Below are 22,236 nucleotides of genomic sequence, written 5' to 3' on the forward strand. Positions count from 1 at the left end.
ATATATATATATATATATATATATATATATATTATATATATATATATATAATATATATATATATATATATATATATATATATATATATATATATATATATATATATATATATATATATATATATATATATATATATATATATATTATATATATATATATATATATATATATATATATATATATATATATATATTATATTGATTGTTTGAATAAATTTATTTTACACAATAATTTAATAATTACATTTTAAGAGTTAAGTTACATATCACAACTTTGCAACTAAAACACAGTTTTTAAATTTCGAATAATTTTTTTAACTAAATATGAAATGAAACTGGGGAAATTAGATATTTTTATACCCACCACCATAGAATGGTGACGGGGGTATAATAAGTTTGTCATTCCGTTTGTAACACATCGAAATATCGATTTCCGACTATATAAAGTATATATATTCTTGATCAGGGAGAAATTCTAAGACGATATAAGCATGTCCGTCTGTCCGTCTGTCTGCCTGTTGTAATCACGCTACAGCCTTCAATAATGGCGCTATCGACCTGAAATTTGACACAAATTCGTCTTTTGTTTGCAGGCAGGTCAAGTTCGAAGATGGGCTATATCAGTCCAAGTTTTGACATAGTCCCCATATAAACCGACCTCCCGATTTGGGGTCTTGGGTTAATAACAACTTTAGTTTTTATCCAATTTGCCTGAAATTCGAAATCTAGACGTATTTTAGGACCATCAGTGTACCAAAAATTATGCCTATCGATCCATGTTTTGATATAGCCACCATATAGACCGATCTCCAGATTTTACTTCTTGGGCTTCTAGAATCCGTAGTTTTAATCCAATTAACCTGAAATTTTACATCTAGAGGAACTTTAGGACTAAAGACGTGTGCCGTAAATGGTGAGTACCGGTCCATATTTTGATATAGCCAGCATATAGACCGATCTCTCGATTTTAGTTCATGGTCTTCTAGAATCCGTAATTTTTACCCAATTTGCCTAAAATCGGAAATCTAGAGGTATTCTAGGACCTTAAGGAGGTGTGCCGAAAATGGTGGGTATCGGTCCATGTTTTAATATATCTCCCATATAGACCGATCTCCCGATTTTACATCATGGGCTTCTAGAATCCGTAGTTTTTATCCAATTTGCCTGAAATTTGAAATCTAGAGGTATTATAGGACCATAAAGACGTGTATCGAAAATGGTGAGCACCGGTCCATGTTTTGATATAGCCCCCATATAGACCGATCTCCCGATTTTACATCTTGGGTTTCCATATCCGCAGTTTTTACCCAATTTGCCTGAAATTGGAAATCTAGAGGTATTCTAGGACCTTAAGGACGTGTGCTGAAAATGGTGAGTATGGGTCCATGTTTTGATATAGCCCTCATATAGACCGATCTCCCGATGTTAATTCTTGGGCTTCTAGAATCTATAGTTTTTACCCAATTTGCCTGAAATTGGAAATCTAGAGGTATTTTAGGAAAATAAAGAGATGCGCCGAAAATGGTGATTATCGGACCATGTTTTGATATAGCCCTCATATAGACCGATCTCCCGATGTTAATTCTTGGGCTTCTAAATACCGTAGTTTTTACCCAATTTGCCTGAAATTGGAAATCTAGAGGTATACTAAGAAAATAAAGACATGTGCCGAAAATGGTGATTATGGAAACATGTTTCGATATAGCCTCCATATAGACCGATCTCCAGATTTAATTCTTGGGCTTCTAGAATCCGTAGCTTTTATCAAATTTTCTTGAAATTGGAAATCTAGAGGTATTCTAGGACCATAAAGGGGTGTGCCGAATGCTTGGGAAAATATCTGTCATCAAACCCCCTGAAATTTTCAAAGGAAACTGATATATTTGACTCATGGTGGTGGGTATTTAAGATTCGGCCCGTCCGAACTTACTACTGTATATACTTGTTTTTAAATTTATTTTTGCGTTATTTTATTTTTGTTTTGTAATTTTATAAACTATATGTTAGTATAGATTACAATGTTCTAAAAAGTTCAATGCTATCCAAAGCAGAAAATATTTTTTGGATAATTCTCCAAACTAGTAACAATCCACCCCATCGTGTTTAATATGGTGATAATTTGAAAACCTTAAAAAAATGGAATACAATTTAGTTCAATTTAAACATGAAGTGGTTAATTTTTTCCATAATTGCATAACATTTTGAAGGTGATTCAATGATTCACACTACATTATATAAATACTTACAGTCAAATATAGAGTATAATAAAATCGACCATGCTCGTGTCTCATTTAACATTGTGAATTGAGGCTAAGTCATATGGATTATTTACGAGCAAAGGGAATGAAAAAATTAAAATGTATGAGACCCAAACTTTTGACAAGTCTGATCCTCGATAAACGGCCCACACTATAAGGATTAAAATATTTCACAAAAAATGATCCACATCACGTAGTTAAAATAGGTCCATTGCCCATTGTCCACAGAACTAGCTCGACCACTTTTTATCAACCATCCTTAACACTGAACGAGTCATCAAAATTATGGTCTATCATGAAATCGAAAATTCCCCGTCAGTCACCATCACATTTGTATGTTGGCCTGTTGGATAAAATTTACGATACAAGTTATTATTAATTTGTCACTTTTGGGAGACTGGATCAACAGATATTTATCACCTTCAGTCATATTTTTTGTCATGCTACTATTTGCGATATGTGTTAATCGTTTTCCACTTTTCCACTGACTGATCTCGAGCAAAGTTGATATTTGTTTTGCTTCTGGGTTGGTTTTTGAATGGCTTGCTCTGTATTCTTGTGTTCCAAGAGATTATTCGGCAATTAAATCAACGAAGCAAACAAAGATTTTCATTTTTTTACGATGGCATATCTGCTATATGATCGGCATTAGCCTTAACCGAAAATATCAAAGTTTAATGGCATGCATATTTATGAGAGTTTATAATACCTTTGGGAATAACGAAACCATTCATAGATTATTTTCAGGGCTAATTATGGTTTGTCCCATATAATTCATAGATATTATGTGTGCCACGCCAATGATAAGTATTAATTTTATTTCTTCTACAATGATGCGTGAACACTCACATTTTCTGCAAGTAATGGAAACTTATTAAAAAGTATTTTATGAAGTGATTTTCCTATTGTCTACCTATTAAAAATAAAAAAAAAAAATGCTCTGCCTCTAAAAATGTGTGGTTTCCATTTGTAAATAATGATCCTTTAGAGATCAAAGGTTTCGCAAACCCATAAAGTTGTCAAAAGTGCTGAAAAGAAACTATTTAGAATTTTTGAAAATGTGGAAGAAATGCAATTAGTCATGGATGCGTATATGAGGAAACCAAAAATTTTTTCGTTATGAAAACATTCTTTTGTGTTGATTTTATGTTTGCAAAATAGGCAATTATTAGCTTTAATATATGGGTCAGGCCAGAAGAAGTGTGACATAGTGGATAAGGGATTTTATACTTTCGTTGATGCTATATCGAAAGGTTGCGTTCATATAAGATAAATAAAAGTAATTTTTTTTTTTGTTATTTAAAAAAATAAAATTTCAACAATTTAGCATTTATATAAATTACTTAAAATTCTACATCTTAAAAAAAACGACTTAATATATATGCAAAACTATTTTTTCTGGTTCTTTAAGAATAAAATAAAAAAATAAAAATTTTTGGAACTACCTACACTGAGAAAAAAATTCTAAAGTATTTGCATTCTCTATTTCCCTCAATTTACACTATATTCTCCAAACTTTCTTCACTGTATTTTTTTTTTTTTTTTGGAAATACAAAAACCACACATAGGTAATTGCTCAAAATGTTAACTAAATCAGATGCAAGAAGAAACACAAAGAGAGTATAGGCATAGACGTGGTCACATTAAAAAAAATAAATAAATAATTTGAAATGGCAACAGTCGCACAACTTTACATATGGTTGTAAGCTTTCTATATATCAACTAATTATCGGATTATCGACACATTATATCACTTTTCTCTCTATTGTACAAAAAGCAAACAATCAATAATTAAATGTTATTCAATTATGTTAGACACAATACAAAAAACGAGTTTTCTTTTCTGAGGAACGAAATTTTAAACAAACAAAGTTTCCTTTTGACACAAATTTTAGAGACAATCGTTGAATCGCTTGTCAAAAATTCGGTGTACAATTCCGAGAATGGTTTTTTGCTGGAATGGACTGTATAGTTTAATAATCTCCCAGAATCGTAAATCAGTATGAAAAACAAAGAGTAAAGAAAAAGAGGCAGTTTCAGTATAAACCTTATAAAATTCAGATTTATTGTGGATGGCGGCTTCTTACCAGTTTGGCTGACAAAACACAAGTGAAATATTGAAAATTCATTAGGCAGACATAATTAATTAGTACAAGGAAATTCATTTTAGAAGAGGACAAATATTTGAAAAGAATTTGAGTGAAAGCTTTCCCTGTGTGAAAGGGAAAGTTGCTAGGGTTACCACTATATCAGTAAATAAGCAGATATGAACTTAACTATCTAAGTGTAATTCATTTTAGCAATTCATAAATTCAATTAATTAATTCAATAATTGTTACACGATAAGAAAAAGACAAAATCACTGTTGAACGGAGTTCAACATTCGGATTAATTTGCTCTTAACGAAAATACTTTGTAGGAAAGGGGAATATACCAAAACATGGGTCGACACATGCCATATTCGGCTGACCTATTTATGGTCAGCCGGGTTCGAGATAATCTTAGAAATAAATTCGGGAGGTAGGTCTCTATGGCGGCTATACCAAAGCATGGACCAATACTCACCATTTTCAACACACCCCTTAATGGGTCTCAAATACCTCAAAAATTCCAACTTCAGACAAATTGGGTAAAAACTAAGAATTCTAGAAGCCAAAGAAGTAAAATCGGGAGATCAGTCTATATGAGGGCTATAGCAAAACATGGACCGATACGGACCATTTTCGACACACCTCTTTATGGTCCTAAGATACCTATAGATTTCTAGTTTCAGGTAAATTCGATAAAAACTATGGATACCGATATGCACCATTTTCGGCACTCCTTTTCATGGTCTTAAAATACCTCTAGATTTCCCTTTTCAGGCAAATTGGATAAAACCTGCGGATTCTAGAAGCCCAAGAAATAAAATCGAGAGATCAGTCTGTATGGGGGCTATACCAAAACATGGATCGATACGGACCATTTTCGACACACCTCTTTATGGTCCCAAAATACCTCTAGGTTTTCAATTTTAGACAAATGGAATATAAAATACAGTTTCTAGACGCTCAAGACCCCAAATCGTGAGGTCGGTTTATATGGGGACTATATCAAAACTTGGACCTTTTATGGTCCTATAATACCTCTAGATTTCCAATTTCAGGCAAATTGGATAAAAACTACGGTTTTTTATATGCTTAAGACACCAAATCCGGAGGTCGGTTTTTATAGAGACTATATCAAAACTTGGACCGATATAGCCCATCTTCGAACTTGACCTGCCTGCAAACAAAACACGAATCAGTGCCAAATTTTAGGACGATATCGCCATTATTGAAGGCTGTGGCGTGATTAAAACAGACAGACAGCCAGACGGACATGCTTATATCGTCTTAGAATTTCTTCCTGATCAAGAATATATATACTTTAAATAGTCGGAAATCCATATTCCGATGTGTTACAAATTGAATGACAAATTTTTATACCCTCATCAAAGAAATAGAATGGAATGGACAAACGCGGTATACTAAAATCGAAATACTAGCTTCGGACCAATTTTATAGAGAAATTCTGAGTCGATCTAGTACACATATAAACCGATCTCCATATTGGACTTCTTGAAACTACAGAGATTGCAGTTTTTCTTCTCAGCTAATTGAAATCTGTTTTGGGGTGATTTTTATTTTGACTTTTCCCAAAAGATTTTGGAATTGATTCCGAACAAACGATTATTATTATTTTTTTAATAAAGACATTTTTTAGGAAGCTATCAAGCTTAGGCGCAATAAAATTTAAATTAAAATTCCGTTCTCATTTATCAAATTTAAAAGAGATTGTAGTGTATATTAATACTATTGTTGGTTTAAAAATGTAAATGTTGCAGATACATCAAAGTAAAAACAACTTAACTTAAAATATATTTGAAGCATTTTTATTTTTAAGTTTTTTTTGCTTTAGGGGCATTTTGTCATACTTCAAACAATAAAGTCATTAATTATGTGGTGTTGTAATGGTAATGGTTGTTTTGGTTCTCTATGGAGAGATTATATGTCTAATAACCGACCTACAATGCGTATGAGTATTGTAATATAGATTATTGCTTATACGCCACCATGTTATCGAAATATTTGTAATGTAACATAATATTTGATATCACAAGTAATAAACTAGAAAACTAATAATAATCTCCCTTCTCATTGCAGGCAATATTATTTTATACACCAAGATGGCTGTGGAAGTCTTGGGAAGGTGGCAAAATTCATGCACTTATCATGGACTTAGATATAGGAATCTGTTCCGAAGCCGAGAAAAAACAAAAAAAGAAATTACTTTTAGATTATTTATGGGAAAATCTAAGGTACGTTGACACACAAAATGAAAAATCATAAACACATAGTAAAAGAGAAAAATTTACTATATACAAACACACACTCATTTTCTCGCCAGCCACAAATGTTATTTCCGTTTTCAATAAATTTTACTTTTATTTGACCATTCGCAAATGAAATGAAAAAACCCATAAACGACTCACATCCTATCAATTTTTACAGATATCACAACTGGTGGGCGTACAGATACTATGTTTGCGAGTTGTTAGCACTCATCAATGTGATAGGTGAGTAATAATTTTTTCCACTAATTTGTGTGAGTTCTCATATATTTCCTAAGAATTTGGCGAAAAAGCAATTATTTCAATATTCATCATTCGAAGAAGACATGAAATAAATTCCCTATATATTTCCATGCAACAATTATCTTGTGGCTCACACAAAACCAAAATAGGTGTCTATCGAAAATACAAATTACAAAGTGAAAGACAGCCATTGATAATGGACATGGAAGATTGTAGTTCTCAATAGCCAAACAAGAAAACACTATGCAACAAAATTTTGTTTTAACGAAACCAATAACTTAAGTCCGATCGGCTTCCGTAAGATGACGATAGAAAGATGACATTTCGTACCTAAAAAGTTTTTGTGTGAGTTTGGTCATCTTTTAGCCATCTTGTACGCAGGCTTACACAAAAATGCAAAGTATGCTATATTTTAAAGATTTTTTTTTTCGATAAGGGCAATAAGCCAAGTCAGGCGGCTAAAAATGTGAATAATACTGTAACTTCCAATAACGCGAAATTTTGGTTTCCCGTCTCCAAAAATCTCCAACTCCAAAAATTCACATTGTACTATAGGCTAATTATCGAAAATGCTGATAAAATCATGGACATCAACGAGTTCTAATGTACGCCCTGTTTGTGGGTCTAAGATTGTAGAAAATTCCAATGGAATAAGGCTGGATACGAAAAGAAGCTGGATCTATCCTCAGCGACGGAATTTCCATATGCGCCCACCTCCTGAATCGTAAATAAAGTAATTGGTGATTGCCGATGAAAAGTTGATCACCTACCACATCAAAACCAACAATCGTGGACATCGTCAAACTGCGGGAAGCCGGCGTAAATTGCGCCCAAGCCAGAATTGATGGTCAGGAAGGTTGTGCTGAACTTGATTTGGTATAAAATTATGTGATATGTGCTGGTCGCATACGACAAAACTCTTAACCCGAAATTGTTTTGGCAACAAATTAACCGCCTGAAGGAAGCAATTTCCCAGATGTGACCAGAGTCCCTCCATAAGAGCCATCGTGGTGCAATCGTTAGCATGCGCTCCTTGCATACACGAGGTCGTGGGTTCGATTCCTGCTTCAACCGAACACCAAAAGGTTTTTCAGCGGTGGATTATCCCACCTCAGTAATGCTGGTGAAATTCTGAGTGTTTCAACGCTTCTCTAAGGGGTTTCACTGTAATGTGGAACGCCGTTCGCACGCGGCTATAAAAAAGGAGGTCCCTTGTCATTGAGCTTAACATCGAATAGTCAGTGATAAGAGATAAGTTCACCAATGTGGTATCACAATAGACTGAATAGTCTAAGTGAGCCTTATACCGGGCTGCCACCTAACCTAACCCTCAATAAGAGAAGTATTTCATCAGGATAATTCCTGGCCCCACACATCAATAGAGGCTTGCCAGAACATTCGTGAGCTTGATTGAAGGTTCTTTTGCATTCACTTTGGGTTAGAGTTGGTGTGGTGGTAGCTCGTTATATCAGTCCCATAGTCCATTGTGATTCCATAGGTGGAAAGTTTCTCTGTAACCAATGAAAGCAGTCCAATTCTCTATTTTGCTCAACTACAAAGGACTTCCTCTTAATGAGCGAGATCGCTTCATATTACGATGTATTCACTTAAAACACATAGCATTGAAATACTCAGATACGTCACTAACAAAACTGTAAGGAAAACCACCGCTGAAAAACTTTTTGGTTTTCGACCGAAACTGGATTGGAACCCATGACGATATGTATGCAAGGCGGAATTCTAACTATTGCATCATGTTTGCACCATGTACACCAAATGATTACAGCAATTCCTCGATTTACGTCGCCTCGGTTTACGTTGTTTCGATTTACGTTGTTCCATACAACTTTGATTTATGTCGCCATTCGATTTACGTCGTCGAGTTTTCTGCCAACTTTATCAGAAACGCTTTCCATAAGTGAATAAGTACAAACGATGATGACATCGAAACATTTATTTCTGAAATTCTTATTGATATTGCATATATAACGCAATTGTCGATGTGGGGGATGTTTTTAGCGTAACGTAAGGGTTTTTCATTCTTTATGAACTTAATTTTTAAACCGATATTTTTGAATAATGAATTATTTTTTTTTTTTGTTTATATGTTTAATTCGGTTTACGTTGTTTCGATTAACATCGTCAAATTCTGGAACCAATCACCACGTAAATCGAGGGATTACTGTATAATGTTTTCCTTTCCATGCTTGTGAAGTCATGAGAAGGCTTTATTGTGCCTTTTTTAATGACTACTTCATAACGAACAAATCGGCGTATACTCAACTTAAATCGGATCATTCTAACTATGAAGACTGTAATAGGGTTAAAAAATATATATACAGATAGACAAACAAATCTAGATAGTCTTAGAATACAAGACAATTTTTACATGTCAAAATGTTTTTCCGTGTAAAACAAAAAAACTTTACTTGGATCCAAAGATTTTGACCTTCCCTTTAGGATTTTGGTATTGACTCCAAGCCAGAGATGCGTCTTCTTTAAAATAAAGAAATTTTTAGCGACCTATCTGGCTTTAAATCTAGGATCAATAAAATTAAATTAGTATGCAGATCTCATTTATCGAATTTTCATTCTCCTTTCGCGATTTATTAATAAAGCAATTCACGTACAAACAAATGCCAGTTTAAAAGTCCAAATTAAAACAGAAACATCAAAGTAAAAAATGTTTTCTTAAAAAAAAACATTAAACCAAAGACGCTAAATCCTCAAAATAAGTCTTAGCCTATATTTGAAGCGTTTTTATCTTAAATCTAAAGTTTCAATATTTCAGTTAATTTAAGAACGGTTTCATTAAATCAAATATGTGTTTCTTTACTTTAAGGAAATTAAGCCTTGATTCAAAAGCATGCGACTTTAACGGAGGGGCGCTAATTTTCAAAATTTGCGTCTTAAATTTAATGAAAAAAATTTTGAAGCAAAGATTATAAACATTATTTTAATTAAAATTGCATTATTTTAAAGAAATTTGTTCTTAATATTTTGTAAATTGCACATCCTAAAATTTAGGTTGCATAATCTTTAATATCAGATAAATATGTTTTTGCAGTGTACACATTCATTGTAAACTAGTGTAAATTGACAAACGTTTTTCAAACAAATACAACAGTCTATTTTGTTGTGATTTTCTCTTTTTCAATGCGTGCGTTAAGCAAGTAATTTATGTGGCACCATCCATAGACGTTCTGTATATTTATACTCCTCTCAGTTGATCGTTCATACTGTATCACGATTGCCAGCATTGTCCATAATGCTAGAGAACAAATGTCCCTAGGCTATCGATGCTGTCGTAAAATTGTCTGAAATGTTTTTTGTTTTTATATTGTTGCAGCGCCTGTTGCTTGATTTACGAAAATAAACAAATCGATACGAATTTTAATGTTAGTTTTTTGCTTTATATAAACTGACCACACAATGTTGTATATGCCAAAAAAAAATTGAATATGTAAATAAACATAATTAACCGCAGAACGATTATCGATTTTCATAAACTGTTTTTAATGTATGCAACGTTTTTGGCATTTAGTGCTGGTTTTGTTTAAATTCGAATATAATTTTGAATACAACACGACTCGGCTCAATGCATTATGGATGAATTGACGGATAAATATATTTATGGGATTTTTTAAGTAGCCATAGCTTGAAGGTTATTGAGATATTGCATAGACTCTGTTTTGTTTTGAGAAGTTTATTTAATAAAATGATGTGTAGTTGTTTTTTTTTTTTTTTAAATGAAACAGTGCAGTGAGTCACGTTTTTTTTTTTTACTGCAATAAATTGTTTTTACAATTTGCTAATTAATATCAGGGTTAATGAAAAAGTTCTTGACTCAAATATTGTTTGACTGAGATTTTAAAAAATTTCCCAGGAAGAGTAAAGACGACAAGCAAAGACAAACATATAGAGGCACTGACCCTGCATTTATACTACACATAAAGTACGAACGATCAATAGAATTTTGTGGCAAATAACATATGTCTAACAAAATTGGTGGTGATTAACAACATATTTCATAGAAAGAAAGATCTATTGGCGTTATGTACAATACGGTATTACATAAAACTTAAAAAAAAATATTAGTTAGGAATTATATGTAAATCTTTACCTTTCGTTATTTTAACTAGATTATACTGGAAAAATATTGTCGTGAATCCAAAGATTTTATGTCCTTAAATAAAACTTTAAAAAACTATTAGTTAGGAAATATATGTAAATCTTTACCTCTCGTTATTTTTACTTGATTATACTGAAAAAAACATTGTCGTGAATCCAAAGATTTTAGGTCCTTAAAATACGACTGCGGATTTCGTTTAGCATAGAAGACGCATTTCTCCGCTACAAAGTTTTTTTTTACTTGAAGTCGAAATTTCTAAATTCAGAGAAATTTAATTATTCGTCAACGTGTTTTTAAAGGAACTTAATAGCATATGAAGATAAAAGCTGAAAAACGAATAAATAAAATTTTTTTCCTAGAATCAAGTATGTAAACCTCAAATTTAAAAGGGAATTGTGTCTTAAAAGAATCCTTACTCTAATTCTCCGCTTAGCGGCTCGGAATCAATACCGAAATCATTGGTCATAACTCGTTATTAAAATGGCAAAAATTGCAATGTTTTCAAAAGTCTGAAATTTATGTATGTCACATGAGGAAAACATTTACTTGGATCCAAAGATTGTGGCTTCTTTAAAATAACAACATTTTTAGCAACCTATCTGGCTTTAAATATAAGATCAATAAAATTAACATTAGGATATAGATTTCATTTATCGAGGTTCTATTATTTAGTATTTATCTTTTTGTGACATATTAATAAAGCTAATCACGTACAAGAAACTGCCAGTTTAAAAATCCAAATTATAACGGATACATCAAAGCAAAATTTTTTTGGTTAATTCCAAAAAAAAACTTTAAATCAAAGATGCTAACAACTCCTACACAGATTATATAAGAAGTAAATTGCTCGAGAAACATCCTAAAATTGTACTTATTTGGACCCCTGGTCACGACAATATAACAGGTAATGAATTCGCAGATAATGCTGCAAAGCAGGGCTTAAAAGCTCCTTTGATATGAACAGAGAATTTTAATTTAAGAGATTCATACAGGTTCGTTCAAGAGAATTTAAAAGCCAATGATATCCCCTTTTTACATCCGAGTCCTTGGTATAGATCAATAAATCCTAGCAGGATTTCAATCAAAGATTACCTAAACTCTGATCTATCAAAGCTTTCATGATTACACCTAATAAAGATTTTTATATTAAGGTTAGGCCATACTTTACTTTCACATGGTCACCTCATCAAAGCCCCCAACCACCCAAGTTGTAATTGTAATGGTCCTAATAGAACACTTGATCATATTATGCGTGAATGCAATGACACGCGAACCATACAACATAATGCATTTAAAGGGGAAACTCCTATTTCATTTATATCCAATCCTACTACATATAACGTATCCATTTTATAATTTTTTTTTTAAAAGAATCAAATCTATATAGATACATCTAAGACGTAACCAAAATTAAAATTTAACTTACCAACTATGTACCTAACTATATGCTAAGCTTTATGAAATATGAAAATTCCAACCTTTATTAAAATAGTTACTTTAATTTCAAATTTATACATCATATACATTTTTTATGATTTTTAATGCATTCTAACGCTTGTCTGTTGCAAGGATGTTTTTATGAAATATGAAAATTCCAACCTTTATTAAGATAGTTACTTTAATTTCAAATTTATACATCATATAAATTTTTTATGATTTTTAATGCAATCTAACGCTTGTCTGAAACCCTTAACTTCAATTATTTTCAAGATTTCGCAATATTTCTAGAATGAATTTAGAAACTTTTTCGACAAAATTTAAATAATTTATAACATTTTATTAATCCTTACCCTGTTTTTAACATATTTGAAACAAAAAATGTTAAAATTTCCCTTTGAAAATATGAAAAAAACCGAGCTATAAAAAAATTGAATTAAAAGAAGTTCCTGAGTAGTTGAAATAAAGAACATCTCTGGAAGGAAATTTTTTTAAATGCTTTTAAACTTGTGCCTTTACAAGTACTTCCAAATTCATTGAACGATTTTTTGCTTTGTAGTCAAGATGCAATAAGACAACAAATTTAAAGACAATTTCATTAAATTTAAAGAATTTTCTGAAGTATTAAAGTCAAGTTGACCTTAGCGCAAACATTTTTTTTTCATGTTATGATACCCATTTTTAAGTCAAATCACTTAATTATAAAGACAATACGACTTCATTGAAATTTTTATCGACTTTTGGACAAGGAAAAAAACTTTATATTAGAGAAATGCGTCGTCTATGCAAAATTTGCACTCGTATTTTAAAGACATGAAATAGTTTTTTCAGTGTATCACAATTTTTTAATTTGATTTAAAAGGCAATAAAAAATATAAGAGGCAATCGTTACAACGCTTGTCAAAATTTGGTCTTGTTTGCCTCTATAGAAAATGATTTATCACAAAGACAAATTTAAAGCGTTTTAAATTTCGTTACGGGCGAAAGTAGTTTTGCTTTGGCAGTTTTATTAAATTCTATACATTATTGATATTAAAATCTTAATGAAATTACAAATTTAAAGAAACACAATTATAAAAGTAATCTATTGTTCAACATATATAACAAATAGGGTTTTTCCCGGGAACGGGAATGTGCTAGTTTTTTCGCTCCCGCTTTCCAGGAAATGAAGTGCGGGAATTCCCGGGAAATTTTCTTCTTCTCTATATGGCAAATGACAGTTGAAATCTAGTTAAATTGACTTTTGGAAGTGTAATGTGAACGACTATGGTACCAAGTAGTAGTAGTTGCCTTGTGGGATATATAAAGTCGTGGGTTCTAGCCTAGATTCTAACGGGCTCCCAATTGTTAGAATAATTTATGATTGTCATATTTTTGTAAACCGACATTCCGATAGATGTGTAGACTAAGTAAAGCTTTAAAAACAACGGGACATTTTACCTTATGTAACCCACGTGGTGCAATGGTTAGCATGCCCGCCTTGCATACACAAGGTCGTGGGTTCGATTCCTGCTACGACCGAACACCAAAAAAAGTTTTTCAGCGGTGGATTATCCCACCTCAGTTATGCTGGTGACATTTCTGAGGGTTTCAAAGCTTCTCTAAGTGGTTTCACTGCAATGTGGAACGCCGTTCGGACTCGGCTATAAAAAGGAGGTCCCTTGCCATTGAGCATAACATGGAATTGGGCAGCACTCAAAGTGAGCCTGGGCCTAGCCTAACTATGAGTTTTAATAACCGTTGGAAAAATTGTTTGGGAATTCCTTCAACTTTAGATAATAGCTATGAAATATATTTCCATTATATTTTTTTCAGAATATCAACCCATAAATCATCTTAATTGTCTTGCAAATGGTTTTTACCAAATAATTTAGAAATTGTGAAAAATATATGGATAAATAAAGAAACATGTGCTTTGGAATGTGTATGTGCGTGTGTGTGTGATTTTCATATCATAATATTAATTGCCTATAAAATACTTGATCAATATTGAATATGTATACAAATCATCATTCGTCGATTGCGTTAATGCCTCTGTAGATCATTAAAAATCCACAGATGTTGCCATAATTTACAATAATAAACAAATATTGATCAAAAATTTGTTTATTTGCTTAAATATCTCAATTTATTCTGTATATACCCTTCAATGCTTCATATATAAGTATTTATTATTTAGTTTCAAATATGTATGATGAATTAATTAAACCATTTTATTCATATTTGAATTTAGTAGTTTAGAAACATAATTCCTCCAAAAGAACTTTTCACCAAATTATTGATGAGGGCATATATTCTTGTCAAAAATTACCCACATAACTATTAATCACAATACTTCGAAATATGGGTAATATTTATATCTTGTCGAAAATGATTAATCGGATTTCTATGTCTTGATATTGGAAAAACTAACACCGATTTACAAAATTCGATTTTAGTTAGCTTCCCTACGGGAAATGGAGGAGCGGCACAGGACTAGTCCCTGGTGTTTAGCGTTGCCACAATGAATCTTTATTTTGGACCAAGATTTATTGAAATTAGACCAAATTTCATACCAAACCAAAAATTTTACTTCCATAGAAAATTTTGTCAAATTTTTATTTATATTTTTTTATAGAAAATTTTGTTAAAATCGTATTTGTGTAGAAAAATTTGTCAAAATTTTATTTGTATAAAAAATTTTGCCAACATTTTATTTGTATAAAACATTTTGTCAAAATTTTATTTGCATAGAAAATTTTTTCAAATTTTTTTTTCTGTAGAAAATTTTATAAAAATTTTATTTCTATAGAAAATTTTGGCAAAATTGTATCTCTGTAGAAAATTTTGTCAAAATTTTATTTCTATAGAAAATTTTGTAAAAATTTTATTTCTATAGTAAATTTTGTCAATATTTTATTTCTGTAGAAAATTTTGTCAACCTTTTATTTCTACAGAAAATTGCGTCAAAATTTTAGTTCTATAGAAAATTTTCAATTCAAAATGCAATTTAAATTTTGGAATTCGTCTTTATTAGTTTTCATTTCTCAATATAATTACAATGCTTGAATGAGATTTTATCTTTTAGATATTGCTACAAATAAGACTTTTCATCAGAGATATTAACAATATGTTTTAATCTATATTTATCTATACATTATCAAAGGGAAAAATTAGGATAAAACCTTTATCTACATTTTCATAAACAATTCAAATATTTTGGAATATGTATTACTATACAGGGATATTACAGGAATTTTATTTCTATAGAAAATTTTGTCAAAATTTTATTTCTATAGCAAATATTGTCAAAATTTTATTTCTATAGAAAATTTTCTCAAAATTTTATTTCTATAGAAATTTTTTCAAAATTTTATTTCATTTTGTTGTTTTTTATTTCTGCTTAAAATCATACATTGAATAAACTACAAGTGTAGCTTAATCAACAGAGGAAAATAATGTTTGTCAAATTTATTTGGGTAAATCCCTATAGACTGCAAGATGGTTGCATGGACGCACGTTTCGGAATTACCACATTCCTCATCAGCATTCTCTACTTGCAGCAAAAGTATCAACCAATTATCAGAATAAATTCACGCAGTTCATTAAACCCAAAGTGAACCACACCATCGAACCAAATTCAAATAATAATAATTTTTTGGCAACCCTGTTGGTGTGTATAGACCAATCCTAGTTCTGGTCAAGACGTATGGAAGGGACCGGTCACTTTAACATGGGTTTGCCATTGACGGGGTAAATTTACACTTTAGGACACATCTTGGAATCGTTCCTAAGGCCATGTCTTGGAACAGTTTAGTAGTAGCACTTCATATAGAGGTCCTCATGAACTAGTCTTGGACAAACTCTTAGGAATCTGTTTCGTTTTGGTTATCCAAATCACACCACCAATGAAAAACTTTTGAAATATGTTGAACAATAGGTTATCCTAGTAATTCTACTTCACTATATGTGTAGATCCAATGAGATTTTTATATCAAGCGAGTATGGAAATCATTAAATTTTGACTACTTAAAAACTGCGACAAACTGGATCACCGGTACATGTCCTGTGATAGCTCCGTCAGTGCCAATTTGCACTAATTTCCCGTAAGGTTGCTAGAGAAGAGAATGAAATGTCGATCATTTTCTATCGAATCCTAAAGAGGTTTTAGATGAATGAAGCAATCTAAACGGGGAGTCAGAGATTCTAGGGGCAAAATTCTCAAAATTAAGTTTGGTATTATTAAGCTATCCACATCAATCATTGAATATCTATTACATTTTTAGGGCAAATTGATCTCAGTTAAGAATTTTCATTTATATAAACATATCCATTTAATGTCAAGTCACTTAACTCTGCAATATGTTTGTCGACTGTGGATCAATAAAAAAAAATTATCAGAGAAGTACGTCCTTCTGTGCTAAGCAAAATCAAAGGAACACATTGTACCCATGGCAATATGTTATTTATACCCTAAACCACATAGTGGTCAGGGTATAATAAGTTTGATTTGTCAAAAAAAATGTGCCTACCAGAAATATTGATTTTAGACCCCATAAAATATATACCGATCGACTCAGAATCACCTCCTGAGTCGATCTAGCGCTTGGTGTCCGTCCATCTGTCCATGTATTTCACAGGATTCCGGTCGCAATTATTAACCGATTTTGATGAAATTTGGTGAAGGGAGTTTTTTGGGCACAAGGACGAACGCTATTGAATTCGGAAGAAATCGGATCAAATTTAGATATAGCTTCCATATATATGTATCGCCCGATTTCGACAAATGGGGTCACGTTGCGCTTTTTTTAAACAAAAGGTAATCTTTTTCATCACCCTTCAAGTCTGCAAAATTTCATCCAAATCGGTTCAGATTTAGATATAGCTCTCATATATCTGTGTCGCCCGATTTTCGCAAATTTGGCCACAAACGCTTTATTTATCAACCGATCTTACTCAAATTTGGCTACATGTAATCTTCTATAGCACTAACAAAAAATCATCGAAATCGGTTCAGATTTAGATATAGCTCCCATACATATGTACCGCCCGAGTTTTCTAAATTTGGCCATAAAACCCTTATTTATAAACCGATCTTACTCAAATTTGGCTAAATGTAATCTTCTATAGCATTGTTATTGTAGGGAAAATTGTTTGGGAATGTATGGAAAAGTAGGGAACTTTTTTGTCCTTGTAGGGTAAACCGAACATTTTCCCTGGCAATAGTGACTATGAGCTACAGTCAGATTGAGACAAAGCACCCATAAACATGTACCCCTTAATTTTCTTAAATATGCTACTGCGGTTTATCTCCCAGACCTATATCAATGTTACCCCATAAATGCTTATGATTACTAATTCAGTAAGGGTGGTTTAGGGTATGATATAGTCGGCCCGATTTTCTACTTTTCTTACTTGTTTTCCTCTTCTTTTCGTCAAGATCTTTAGGTCACCTATGACTCTGGTGGATTTTTTAATAATAGCAAAACTAAAATTCATAATTCTTAAAAAAATTAAATTTTGAAATTCATAATGTCATACTTTGAAAATAACAAATGTTAACCAATGTCGATTTTCAAAAAGACGATGTTTCAAATAGTAGAATAAAATCGAAAAATTTATATTTTAACAGCCATTTTCATGTAGCTCCTTTAGGCTTTAACTGCCAATTAACAGAAAGTAAATTGCAAATATCTTTTTTCCGGTTAACTTTAACTGAAAAAATTTTCAGCAGTGAAATTTCTAACTGGCATGTGGAATATATAGGCAAGATGACAGATATGTCCATAGTATGGTTTATAAGTTCGTTAGCTAACGGAGTACTAACGGAGCTTCATGAAAATGGGGGTAAGTCTGATAACTATCTCGAGAGTTTTGAACCTCACATATCTTGGATTCTCTATAAATGATCAGTGGAATAGCTACAAAGAAATGAAGTGCCGTATAAAAATGGCAATAGAAGCTTTCCACAAAATACAAAAAGTACTGACTAGCCATGATATGAATATCACAACAAAGACAAGATTCACAAAAACCAATATATTGTTATACTCAGTGGAATGTAATGTGGTCGTTATCGAATAAGCAATAACGAAGAGGACTATCTCAAAACTAATAACAGATGTCTAATAATTGGTCATAGGCTGATAGCCAAGTAAACAAAAAAGTTTTAGCCAACAACAGTTCAATGACAGCATTAGTTATTTTTAAAAGAACTGCGAAAAAAATTTTATATTCGTAAGGGGTTTGCTTCAGGAAAAAGCGTATAAATGGGTGAACTCAATAGCACAATTATTTGAAATGTGGGTTTTCAATAGAATATCGAAATAGAATAGATAGAATAGAATATCGTAGAATATCGAAATATAATTGTTAAATCGCCCAATTTATAATTTATAAATTTACATGTAATCCTATAATACATTTTTACTTACTTTATTAATGGTTTCCTTTAATATTCATAAATTTCAGGTCAAATGTTTCTTATGAATCGATTTTTCGATGGCGAATTTATGACATTTGGCTTAGATGTGATACAATACATGGAGGCTGATCAAGAAGACCGTATGGATCCCATGATATACATATTCCCTAGAATGACCAAATGTACATTTTTTAAATATGGTTCGAGCGGGGAGGTGAGTACTTACAAAATATTTAATATCTTTTTTGAAAATTAATTAAAATGTTCAATTTTCTTTCTAATTCTTCTTATAGGTGGAGAAACATGATGCTATATGCATATTGCCATTAAATGTTGTTAATGAAAAAATCTATATTTTCCTTTGGTTTTGGTTTATATTATTAACATTATTGACATTATTAACAATTATATACAGGGTGGTTATTATATTTTCACCACGTATGAGGGTGTACTTATTTCGTATGAGATTTAGGTAAGTTATTTCTAAAAGTATAATTTCAAAAATAAAAAAACTAATTCTGTCTCTCTCTTCTATTTGCATTACAGGTTAGTGCGTCGAGACGCTATAGAAATAATCGTTCGTCGTTCAAAGATGGGCGATTGGTTTTTATTGTATTTATTAGGTGAAAACATAGATACGGTTATATTTCGAGATGTTGTACAGGATTTAGCCAATCGTTTAGGACATAACCAACACCACAGGGTGCCTGGACTAAAGGGCGAAATTCAGGATGCATGATATTGGGAGTATTAGAAACCATACAAAATGCAAACTGTTGTCTCCATCTAAAAAAACAGTAAAACTTCAATGAAATGAAAAAATACCAAAAATACACACACAATGAAACGAAATACAAAGCAACCAAAAACACACATACATACCAAAGTCAATATGTAAAAAATGAAACAATGCTGCCAACTTGCTTTTTTATTAGCAAAAGAAAATTTACCACAAACACAAAAACCCGAATCAACAGCCAATCATCAACTTCATCAAGGACATCAATATAGATGGGAACAATCGAAGAAACATCAACACAATATCAACACCACTAAGGATGGTATGAAGTGCTTCAGCTGCCGGGGCTAAAGGATATCATCGGATTGTTAGAAATAATAAAGAAACCCGACGACGCACAAAATCCCAAGAAGTGAGAAAGAGAAAACAAATAAAGCCTTCAGCAGCGCTAGCAAACCCGCCAAGAATCTACCATTCTTTTCCAGCATACATTCATACATATATAAATAGAAGAGTCAATCAGTCACATCACACCAGCTGAAACCACAAATGACGGGAAAATTCACATCAGAAGAAGTTTTTTGTTTTTTTAAGCCACCATCACTTTAAGCTAAGGATCGATTTATAATACCATACAATTGTCTTTTATTTTTTCAAAGGCAATGTGTAAAATAATATAACAATATAGTTATAAGATCAAAGATCAATCGTCACTACCACCACCACAAATACCATCACCGCCGATCCATTCATCATGAGATCAAAATTGTCAAAAGCATGATCATTTGCCGCCACCATTGCAGCCTTAGACCCTTGAGAGGTTTAGTTAAAAAGAGAAATTCGATCATCAAGCGAAACGAAAGAGCGCCGCGATCAGCTATCATTTACCAATTAATTGAATTGAGAACATTTTTTACCACACTGGCTCCGCTGCTTTTGTGTAGTTTAACACTTTATAATCATGATAGAACCTTAAGCTTAAAATCAGAAACAGAAAAATTTTACTAAAAAAATGATGAAAAAATTGGAGACAACACCAGGTGTATAATTGCATTTTTGTATTGGCCGCATACTTTGACTAAGATCACAAGGAAAATGACATCCAACGGCTAAAACAAAACCGAAAGGAATTTACTAACGGACAACAGAGAGGCAATCGGCCAAACAACACTATGTGTTCATTTCAGGAAATTTAAAAAGGAAAAATTTCATAAAAAAAAATAAAAGAAATTCTTTTTTATAGAAAATGAAGAAAACGCAAAAAACCCTATTGAATGCTTAGAAATTTGATTGTGTCGGATCTTACAGTTACTCCTACAAATTTAAGGAAAACATTTTTGTATATATTTATCTAAAATTTTCCCATGAAACTAATGATTTATTAAAGCATTATTTTGAAATTTTTAAGACTTCAGAGCATAGTACACATATATTTGCTTGAAGCATACTTATTCATATTTAATAAATTGAATATTAAAGTACAAGATATTTGAAAGCTAAAATGATACAATTTTTACAATACCGTAGGCAAGTTCCAGATCTCTGCCCACACGAAGAGAAGGAATATGATTACCTCAAAAATATTACAGGAGTATAATATTATTTTTGAACCGGGACCATGAAACATTTCTATGGAAAAAATATTTTCCTCCAAACATAACATGCTTGCCGAAATTAGATACACAATTTCTGAGAAAATAATATGGTTTCGATAAACATGTTCCCCTTCAAAAATAACATTTTAATCTTGAAACACGTTTGAGGTGATCATATCCCTTCTCTGGGTATAACATGAAACAATTTTCTGTGGTTCCAAATTTCTTCTTATGAATGTAAATATACACATTCTATACAATATTTGACGATTAAATTAAGTTTGATTATTAGAGAAGATGTATATCTTTCAAATCTTTATTGCTCTGCTATTTCTATTAAAAAAAAAACAAATAGCAACCCTAGCGAGGAATATTTTCAAATAGATACGAAATGTTCAATCTTGAGATCTATTTGTTTTGCAATAAATTTCTTTGTTCTTCAAATGCATAGAATTGCTTCATCTCGAATGGAGGTGATTTGTGTAATATTTAGTTTCATTAACAAAGGAAGGACCTTTAACATAATGTACGCCAAAATGCATAAAAAGTAAAACCGAAAAGTCCTATGTCTTAAACAAAGGCATAAATAGCAAATTCACACGCAGAGAAGGAATATGATCACCTCAACCATGTTTCAAGAGCAAAATGTTATTTTTGGATGGTGACCATGTAACATGTTTATGGCAAAAATGTTGTTTTCACGCCAAAAATCCGAGAAAATAACATAGTTGCGATAAACATGTTACATGGTCACCATTCAAAAATAACATTTTGCTCTTGAAACATGGTTGAGGTGATCATATTCCTTCTCTGGGTGCACTTATACATAACTAAAAAAAGCAGCATTTTTCCCCAAAATATGCGTTTTAAACATTTGATGTATATATTCTTCTTCACTTCTAAAGAAGTTCTTTTTTAGTTCAAATTTCCCAAATTCTTTCGTAAATGTTTTTCATGTTGCCAATTTTTAATGCAGAGCAATACTACTGAAATAAATGTATTAAAATTTTCAAATATATATAAATATTGCAAGTTTGCAAAACACTCAATTAAAATAT

General features: G+C 31.7%; 1 protein-coding gene and 1 long non-coding RNA gene across 3 annotated transcripts in view; one reads left to right on the forward strand and one right to left on the reverse strand.

Annotated features, from left to right (window-relative positions):
* shakB (Innexin family member shaking B) overlaps nt 1-22,153 on the forward strand; it is a 340,164-nt gene extending 318,011 nt beyond the window's left edge. For both annotated transcript variants that reach the window (XM_075300013.1, XM_075300012.1), the window contains 5 exons: nt 6,442-6,596; nt 6,790-6,854; nt 18,892-19,058; nt 19,138-19,316; nt 19,391-22,153. In XM_075300013.1, the coding sequence (XP_075156128.1) occupies nt 6,442-6,596; nt 6,790-6,854; nt 18,892-19,058; nt 19,138-19,316; nt 19,391-19,583 (759 nt within the window). In that variant the 3' untranslated portion in view covers nt 19,584-22,153. The remainder of the gene's footprint in view (nt 1-6,441; nt 6,597-6,789; nt 6,855-18,891; nt 19,059-19,137; nt 19,317-19,390) is intronic.
* Nucleotides 1,942-2,893, reverse strand: LOC142229453 (uncharacterized). Its single transcript, XR_012720407.1, has 3 exons — nt 2,678-2,893; nt 2,246-2,600; nt 1,942-2,126 (listed from the first exon to the last, which is right to left on the reverse strand). It is a non-coding gene; the product is annotated as an uncharacterized LOC142229453 (long non-coding RNA).
* Nucleotides 22,154-22,236: the final 83 nt, after the last annotated feature.

This window comes from Haematobia irritans, chromosome 3 (genome assembly GCF_050003625.1).
Source record: "Haematobia irritans isolate KBUSLIRL chromosome 3, ASM5000362v1, whole genome shotgun sequence".
NCBI lineage: Eukaryota > Metazoa > Arthropoda > Insecta > Diptera > Muscidae > Haematobia > Haematobia irritans.